This window comes from Myxine glutinosa, chromosome 13, assembly GCF_964187855.1.
Source record: "Myxine glutinosa chromosome 13, kmMyxGlut1.1, whole genome shotgun sequence".
NCBI classification, from domain to species: Eukaryota; Metazoa; Chordata; class Myxini; order Myxiniformes; family Myxinidae; genus Myxine; species Myxine glutinosa.
Window position 1 is genome coordinate 23330275 of NC_136273.1, and position 10022 is coordinate 23340296.

General features: G+C 44.6%; 1 protein-coding gene across 2 annotated transcripts in view; it reads right to left on the reverse strand.

The window, feature by feature from the left end:
• The window catches only part of ABCA2 (ATP binding cassette subfamily A member 2), a 137273-nt gene extending 132814 nt beyond the window's left edge, over positions 1-4459 (reverse strand). For both annotated transcript variants that reach the window (XM_078767176.1, XM_068133968.2), the window contains exon 1: positions 4275-4459. In XM_078767176.1, coding sequence (XP_078623302.1) covers positions 4275-4340 — 66 coding nt within the window. In that variant the 5' untranslated portion in view covers positions 4341-4459. The remainder of the gene's footprint in view (positions 1-4274) is intronic.
• Positions 4460-10022: the final 5563 nt, after the last annotated feature.

The following is a 10022-nucleotide window of genomic DNA, read 5'->3' on the forward strand; positions in this document are numbered from 1 at the left end:
ATTTTTAATACAATATTCGTTTGTATTATTGGTGTTTGTATTATTTGCAATTGGTGTGGTTTCACCATTGATTTTTGACACAGGATAACACATTTTTCTGCCGTGACTCCTTTCGGGGGTCGGAGGTACACCGTGACCAGGGGGGTCGGGGAGGAGCACGTAACATTTGGCATATCCCAAGAGTTGGATATTTATTTATCAAATTATTATACAAAGGCACAGGCTGAATGACAAAAATATAACACAATAAAAATATTAATATGAAAAATACTGTCGCGCGAATCCCTCGGTTAATACCGTAGGACCGCGGATGACCGTATGGTTTTACTTGAGGCGACGATCAATGCGGATTCGACTATAAAAGCGTGGGAGGGAAGAATGAAGAGGAAGAAGCGGCAAGCGCGTACCTGTAGCGATCCGACGGCAGCTCCGATCCTGGAGGAAATGAACTCATAACAAAGACAGGATTTTTAATGGAAAATAAAAGAATACAAGGGTTTATTCAAAATAAATATCGGGACAGGAAAATAACAGGCCGGTAAATAAATGTCCAATCGGGACATCCCCACACACAGATTTCGGATACGAGACAAAGGGAGAATAAATAAAATTAATGTCCTGTCGTGTACTTGTGAAATGTGGTGCGTCTCATCTTTGTCTGTAGTCTGCAGTCGTCAAGGAGAATCTGGCTTCGAGCGCAGTCGTCCGACCACGGCTCCGGTCAGCGGGAAGTATGCCTCGTTCCGCCCCCGCTCGCGCGCTCCGCTAGGCCCCGAGCAACCCGCTCAGCGGCACACCTCGCTCGCACACGAGGTCCCGTTCTCTCGCTGCACCGAGCCTCGCTCCCAGCACCAAAGCACCACGAAGATTCAGGGATGAAGCCAATGACCACCAGGGAGGAACGCAGGGAAGAAGAACCAGCCAAGCCGATCACCGAACACGCGAAGCACAAGCACAGACCCAGGACGAAGAGCGTCGAACTCAGAGATGCCTCAACCGAGCGAAGAACTCAGAACGAAGAGTTTCGAACCAACAAAGAACGAAGAGCCTCCCACGAATAACTCAGAACGAACGGACCAGCACGAACTGACTCAAATGCCCACGAGCGAGACGTTTTGTCAACCCCTGTGACGTCAATTCTGGCGCGCTACCAATCCGTCCCTCCCTTCTTTGTGATCTTTTTGCGCCTTCCCACGTCACCCCCGCTCTTCCTCTAATCAACAACCTCCTTCTAAAGTCGTGGTTTGGCACCTTCTGCCCCGATTGGCCGAATGTTCCCGCCTTCCGCCTCAACCAATCACACGTTCCCTGGGCGTGGTTATAGCCTGCCTCGCACGATGTTTGACGCCCACACCAGCGTTGTATGCGGCCGCTTCCTGCTCGTCTTTCCGGTGCGTCTTTTTGTAAAGGAGGGGATTTAATTAATGTGTGCACTAAGGGACCTATCTAAGTGTCTATATGAGTGCGTTGCCATAATGGACACTGGATTGGTGACAGAGGGAACGACAAACGAAGGAATTTTATCCATAATCCCTGTACTACTTAGCATGCCCCGCCCCCCTCGCGGCGGGGACACAGATACAACTTATGCCGACAACCGGGCTACACATAGAACTTATTACAGGCAGATTCCCTATCACGACAGTCGAGTACATACCTATGCAGATCTACCTGGCTCTAGATATTCCTCTAACCCCCGCCCCCCGACATAACAATACTTATAAATTAATCAATTATCCAAGCCCCACAGATGCCAATGACTTAATTAGATTTAATGATTTATCACAATATATATATTTAAATAAAACAGCATGTTTTGTTAAACAAGTAGAATTTACAACCATAACACCTGGTTCTACAAACCATACACCTTTCCTTATTAAATTTAACTATCTACTTACAATTGAACTTCAGAAAAAAGGACATGTAGTTAATATGAGAATCAATAAATGGGGGTATAATATGTACTAGCCGAAACCCGTGGAACATCCACGGAAGGGAGGATGTGGTGTATGGATGGAGTGTACCATTATGGATGGCATAGGGGATTTGCTTGTCCGAGTAAGAGTTAGGAAGAAAGATGAGAATGAAGAGTGCGTATATGAACAACGATCGCCGACACTGGCACAAATGCATGCTCTGGATTGTCCACTCAGTGGACGGCTTGCTTTCGCCTTCGCCTGTCCAATCAGCGGACGGCTTGCTTCGCCTTCGCCCAGCAGACGCCAATACGATGGCGTCGTAAGATGGCGTCGTATCGGCAGTTAATCGGATGCTTTTGGGCCCCAACGTCGGCTAATTCAGATTTTTCGAGTATGGCTGTACGTGATAAACAAAGAGCGCGGTTCGTAGATCGTAAATCCATTAGTGCCGTGGGCATCGGGTCACTGGGTGCGGCGTAAAAGGGATAACAAAGTCGAGTCCTTACGCTATTATTATATAGCTGATGATTTAGGGTATAATTGGTCCTTTTCAATAAACTTAGAGGACCTACATGACTTTAATCAGTCTCGTAAAGAAGAATATTACCTGCTTGGTGAGGATAATGAGATATATGGAAGCACAATTAGCAAAAAACAATTACACGATTTCAAGAATAGAAAATTATATGATAGCAAAGCGATAGTTTATATGACAAAGAAGGAAGGAAATAAAATAAATATACAAAGCCAAGGAATACAAACCAATTTAACAACAGGAAGATGGGGTGGTATTACTTGTCATCATATTAATCTCTTGTATATTTCAGAAACATGAATTTTATTTTACATAAATGGCAGGGAGAAGACTACAAAAGAATTATAATTTTTGTATTCAAGGATACTTACAAGAAAAGGGTGTTAGATATTCCTTTTTTATTCTTTCTTTTTTTGTATACTGAATCGAGGCTCGTGATCGTTATGAATTAGAACAGACTTGGGAAAATTATAATTTTCCAGGGAATTTGAAGTAGGTGGGTTTAGGGTGGATTAACGGGGGTAGAAAAGATAAAGATTTTGATTTGATCTTCAGCCCAACTCATTACCTCATACAGGATACTGATCCTAAGATGTTAGTATCGCTGTAAGAACCCGAGGGATCAGTTTTCCAAATTTTGTGAAAAACGTTTGGTTTGAAGTCCCTCCATTGGCCATTAACCACCTTTGAAAAAAACAATGTAATTTTTAGGCCTAAAAGTAGGAGTTTTACCAAGTTTAGGTCAAAGTATCTCATGTAGGCGGGCCCCAGAAAAAAAAAAATCACTCAAATATATTATTGGATAGATTTTTGATGAGATCTACAAGAGCCAAGCGAAATATTTTGGTATCTCTGGATTTTTGAAGTTGCATTTGTCATGCATTCGCAAATTGCTTATCACCACTTTGGTGAGGTTAAAGTCCCACACAGTCCGGAACAAACTGTCATTTTTCTTCAATTTTGCATTGGCTGGCGTTAGATGTACAATAAAAAGTGGCAGGGTGGGCTCGCAGTGGCAATTGCTTGTACCTGAGGGGTTATGGGGCCCAAGCCCTTTTCCGGTCGACTTGGCGTGGGCCATAGATACAGTATGGCCTGTGCACCATAGATCTCCAACGACGATCATGGCAAACTTGTCCAACTCTCGATATGCCACTTATAGCACAAGTCTTTGCTCAACAACGTGGGACATAATAAAAATGGTTAACATTGGTGGTAATTTCGATGGAATTGAATACAGGTTGTTGATTTGATTGGACCACCTGTCACTGGCATAAAGCCCCACATCTGCCCCTTTAATCCCAATGATTTGGCTTGCCCATCCCTCATTTGTTCTAAACACTGAAAAATGATTTCATTCCATTCATCATTCAATTATTCATTCATTCGAAGCTTGATCAGAAAAAGATAAAGCCCCCCCACCTCCCCTCCACCCCAGTGGTTCAAACTACAGGGATTACATTTCTCATAATTCAATCGAAAAACGAAAGACGTTTATAATAAATGATAATTATTGTAAATATGTTACGTGAGGTGCATTTTAAACGCTAATGTTAATTACTGCTCCTCATAGTAATACTAATAGCTCTAGGCTATGTCATCCATAAGCATTTATTTCCTTCAGCTCAAAGTCAACGTGAGCCCGAATGTGACCTCTGCTTCCAATGGAAAATTGCTGGACGCAGTCGCTGGAAAACGTAACCGTTACATAAAAATAAGCCTTCGACGTTGAACCTTTAAACATGACATCATACGATTCAATGACGTCGATTTTAATTTACATCGAACAACCCCGGGGCGCGCTCGCTGTGGCTCACCGGGCTGCGCCGCTTCAGCGTGAAGTTTTTCCACAGGAGCAGGCCAAGCTGGTGGGTGAACCCCATGGTTACAACGTTTCAGGAACACGACACGACGACACCGTCATTCGAATGGGCGCGAAGACGAACTCGACGGCACAAGCGCCCGGCGCACCACAGCCGTCACACCCTCCTCGCTTAGCCCCGCCCCGCCCACCGAGTGACTTTCCTTAATAATCAACCTTGGTCACGCACCTCATATTACATGGGTGATGATCAGAATTTGGCGTTTAAATAATAGAGCTAAGCTTGCTCTATTAAGCTTATTAAAGAGCATTAGATTAACTGATTAAGCAAAAAAATAAAATATTCTGAAATTGTGCAAGAGGGCCATTTATATATTATGTACGCAAAAGGGAAGGAGGGCTGCAAAATTTAGATGAAAAATTACTTTTTGTGTCGAAGAGAAAGGCATAAGGAGGACGCGAAATATGATTAGAAGAAGAAGAAGCAGAAGGGGAAGAAGAAGCAGTCCTTCCTCGTCTTCAGCCGCATTTTCTTAGCTCGGGGGAACGATCCTGGATGGGTCGCTACTCTGACGCACGATCCTCAAATTGCTCGTTTCTTCCCAGTAATCTGGTACCCAGAAGGCCGACAGGTTGAGTCAACCCACCTGATGTTAACTCAACGGCAGGACAGGACTCAAACTCAGCACCCCAAGATCTTAAACGAAGCTAACACCAGACTTTATAAATAAGAGTACAGGAGTAATAAGAGGAAAGGAAAGGAGGATGGGGAGTGAAGGTGAGGGGTGGGACAGGGTGTGTAAAACATTCCACCATTTTTACATTCATAATATTTACACTAGGCGACGAAGCATCTCGACCTGTAAGTAGCCTCCATGTTCCTTTTCCATGGCATACATTGTCACACGTTGGAATGAAAATTTGAAAACTGCAATAGCAACAAACAGCTATAAATAGTGGACTGAAAATTAAATATCATACTCCCGGTTTCAGGAATGAATGCTGCATGTGTGAGAAGTGTTATGATTTATGGGAGCGAGACATGGGTAATGAACGTAGAGCAGCAACGAAGGCTGGAAAGGGTGGAAATGCGAATGGTTCAGTGGATGTGCAGAGTATCGTTGAGAGAGAGGAAGACAAATGATGAATTGCGAAAGATGATGGGAATAGAGCCTGTGATTGATGCTGTGAAGAGGAATAGGTTGAGATGGTTTGGTCATGTGTTGAGGAAGGATGGAAGTGACTGGTTCAGAAGAGTGATGGAAATGAATGTAGAAGGAAGTAGAGGACGGGGAAGACTGAGAAAGACTTGGCTAAAGGTGGTGGAAATGAATGTAGAAGGAAGTAGAGGACGGGGAAGACCGAGAAAGACTTGGCTAAAGGTGGTGGAAATGAATGTAGAAGGAAGTAGAGGATGGGGAAGACCGAGAAAGACTTGGCTAAAGGTGATGGAAATGAATGTAGAAGGAAGTAGAGGATGGGTTAGACCGAGAAAGACTTGGCTAAAGGTGATGGAAATGAATGTAGAAGGAAGGAGAGGACGGGGAAGACCGAGAAAGACTTGGCTAAAGATGGTGGAAAAAGAAATGCGGGCAAGGGGGTTAACAAGGAGAGATGCAGAAAATAGGGCAAAATGGAGAAGGTTGTCATGGGGACCGCAAGGCTAACCCTCGCTCTAGCAGGGAAAATGGCCTTCAAATGCATGTTGTTGTTTCAGGAATGACAATGTCATTCTATGTAAATCACTAATTCATGGCACTGTGGAGACCACCACCAGTTTGGGAGCAGGAAGTAGCCATGGAAATGCAAACCACGTTGCTGCCTTTTGGAAAGGACGGGACACGTTTACAACCATCGACGTCCTTCACCATCAGGCACCTTGCATCTTGCCAGCTGTGGGTGATCCTTCCATACATTCAGGTGGTTGGCTGCTCACAGCCACCTGGGTTGGTACGACCCACCACCTGTCACTTACTTCGAAGCCTTTAGGGGAACGTTAGTTCTGTTGCAAATTATTGGGGCAGGATACCGGATGGGGGAGCGAGGGCAGTTATGGGTTTTTGGGGTTTCTTTCTCCTTTACGGATTGCGTTCCTGGTTCTGCAATGCCTGCTGGAGGATAACGTTGGAGGATAACTTGTGTGTTCCCACAAGCTTGCTGCCAGCTCTTCTCTGCCATTTCTCGACGACACCGGATTCCAGGAGGCCCATCCGAGGCCACTCGTCTGCACTGTTGGTGCCATGCTGTTTGTTTCTGAAGTTCACTGAAGCCCGTCATGCCCTTATTTATCAATCAATCAATCAATCAATCAATCAATCAATCATGGTTTTATTATCAATTCGTCGCAGCCAAAGCTGAATTGTGAATGATTTACAACATAACATAAAATACGAGATCATGAAATAAATAAGTCAATAATTTGCAATCACTATAACATACAAATAATTCAAATGAAAAAAAAAAATTACTACACTACAACTCCATATTCAGGCATTAATAACATGAAAAATAAGCATCGTTTAAGGTACACACATTATTGTGAAATACACCCATTGTCATAAAATACACACGTATAAAATACACACGTGTAAAATACACACTTATAAAATACACACTTAAAATAGCTGCAATAATAAGTACCACGTTCCAAGATAAAAATTTCTTTGAAATATAAAACTAGGGAAAGAAAAGGTAAATCTGTTATGAATCTCACTTGGAGAATATGCGTTAAGAGATTAATCTTACTTAGAACACATTCATGGTATTTAAAAGTCTGACTATATAAGGCCTGTTGTTGGGTAATGAACGTAGAGCAGCAACGAAGGTTGGAAAGGGTGGAAATGCGAATGGTTCGGTGGATGTGTGGAGTATCGTTGAGAGAGAGGAAGACAAATGATGAATTGCGAAAGATGATGGGAATATTGCCTGTGATTGATGCTGTGAAGAGAAACAGGTTGAGATGGTTTGGTCATGTGTTGAGGAAGGATGAAAGTGACTGGTTGAGAAGAGTGTTGGAAATGAATGTAGAAGGAAGTAGAGGACAGGGAAGACCAAGAAAGACTTGGCTAAAGATGGTGGAAGAAGAAATGCGGGCAAGGGGGTTAACAAGGAGAGATGCAGAAAATAGGGCAAAATGGAGAAGATTGTCATGGGGACCGCAAGGCTAACCCCCGCTCTTGCAGGGAAAATGGCCTTAAAATGCATGTTGTTGTGTGTTGTGTTTTGTTTTTTTGTTTTTTTTTTTTTTTTTTTTTTTTTTTTTTTTTTTTTTTTTTTTTTTTTTTTTGTATACAATATCGAGGCTCGTGAAAGAGCGAACATTAATCACACAGAAAGACAAACCGACACATAAAACATATAACATAGGGAGCGGTAGACAAGATGGGGAGAGAGGGGGAAGGACACAAACACAACATTTGAGAGCAGGGACTGAGAGACATGGAGACATCGAGAGATCTGAGAGAGGGCGAGGGCTTTGGGGGGGGCGTGGGAAGGGGGCAGTGGGAGAGGTATAAAACATATGGACACTGCCAGGACTTCCAGGAAAGAAGTTGGAATTTCAAACAAGGTGGATCTGGGGTGAATTAGCGGGGGTAGAAAAGATCAAGGTTTTGGATGGGGGAAGATAAGAGATGGTGGTGAACAGCTGTTTTAAAGACCTGGAGGGAGGAGTGGGATTGAAGGGAGTGAGGGAGTTTGTTCCAGAGGCGGGAGAAAAGAGGAATGAAAGAGTGAAGGTGAGCGGAGAGCCGAGATTTCGGCAGTTTAACCATCAGAGGGTTGCTGGCAGATCTTGTGCGACCTGTAGGAATATTTGGGGGACAGAGCACAGAGAGAGCTGGGGGTGCAAGGCCGGAGAGGAGTCGGTAGAAGACAGAAAGACCACCTACCTGCCTGCGGTGAGTGAGTGAAAGGCCCTCAGAGATAGCTTCATCGCGGGAGATTCCAATAATTCTGAAAGCTTTGGTTTCAACAGCGTGAAGCCGAGCTAGGTGTGAGGCAGGAGCACCGGCCCATAGGGGAGAACAGTATTCCATTGAGCTGCGGATGAAAGCCTTGTATGTGGTGAGGAGCTCAGGTGTGCCGAGGAAGGACTTCGCACGACGGAGGATGCCCAGTCGGCGACTGGCTTTGGAGGCCAGCTTGGAAATGTGGTTTTCCCAAGAAAGATCATGGCAGATAGTGAGACCCAAAATCTTGAGCGACAGAACTTCTTGGAGAGGATTGTTGAGAAAGTAGATGGGAGGGTTGTCCAGTCGATCTTTTCGGAGAGACATAGTAAGAGTGTGAGATTTGTCAGGATTGAAAGACATGTTCCACTTGTTTGACCAGTCTGTGATTTTGTCCAGGTCTTCAGAGAGTGAGGAGGCAGCAGACTGCCGATCTGAGGGAAGAGGAATGGAGCGGCAGAGAGTGGAGTCATCAGCAAAGAGATAGAGAGGATTTTCGAGAGAGTCAGAGAGATCATTGATGAAGACCAGAAAAAGCACGGGGCCCAGAACACTGCCTTGGGGAACTCCAGCCTGAACAGGAAGAGGAGATGAGAGAAACCCATTCAGGGCCACACGTTGACGACGACTAGAGAGGAAGTCCGCCAGCCATGCGTGGAGATTTCCATGGATACCAAAGGAGGAGAGTTTGGTGAGCAGAGCGGGGTGCCAGACCGTGTCGAAGGCACGTGATATGTCGAGGGAGACAGCTCTAATTTCCTGTTTGGCATTGAGGACCTCCATCCATTGTTGAGACAGCAGAAGCAGCATGTCCAGAGTAGAGTGACCTGGTCTGAAACCAAATTGATGATCAGAGATCAAGCCATTGGAGAAGAGGAAAGATTTCATATCAGAAGCAATGATGGATTCCATGACTTTGCTGATAATTGGGAGAAGGCTGATTGGTCTGTAGTTGCTAGGATCTGTTTTTGCACCTTTTTTGTGCAAAGCGGTGATGTTGGCTGATTTCCAAGCAGATGGCAGTTGACCTTGAGCAAAAGAGAGGGTGAAGAGAACAGAGAGAGGGTGAGATAGAGCAGCAGAGCAGGATTTTAGGACCCGTGGGCTGATGCCGTCGGGTCCAGTTGCAGAATCAGAGTCGAGGGTTGACAGAAACTTTTCCACCTTGTCAGGAGGAAAGGACACGGAGTCCAGGAGCAGCAGGGTACGACTGGGTATGGTGGGTACAGAGAGGGATGGGTTTGGGACACAAGATTTAGAGGCAAACACAGAGTTGAGGCATTCAGCTTTTTCACGTGCGGAGTCAGCTGTGTAGCCGTTTGAGGTAAGGGAGGGGATGGAGGGGGAACAAACACCAGAAACGGATTTGACCAGACGCCACCAGGATTTGGAAGAGGGAGACAGATAAGAGAGTTCGGTCTTGAGAACGGTCTTGTTGACTATATAAGGCATTGCACTCTTTCTGTAACGTTCAGTCCTGCACCTAATTTCTATAAGCTTATTGCTATGACGTAATTGTCTCAGTGACGATTGTTTGTTTGGTAACCAGTCTGGGAATCGACTATACATAGAAGATGCAAAATTGCTACAAAGTTGTTCACAACGTTCGTGCAGTGAATTCAGCTGGCAGGTACTCAAAGCATTGTGGTGGGAATCATAATCGCCAGCAAAAATAATTCTCAATGCTCTTCTTTGTATCGATTCAATGAATGCATGCTGTTGTTGTGTCAATGAGGAATGCCATACGGGACAGCAATATTCTAACATAGGTCTGATGTAAGAAATGTACACAG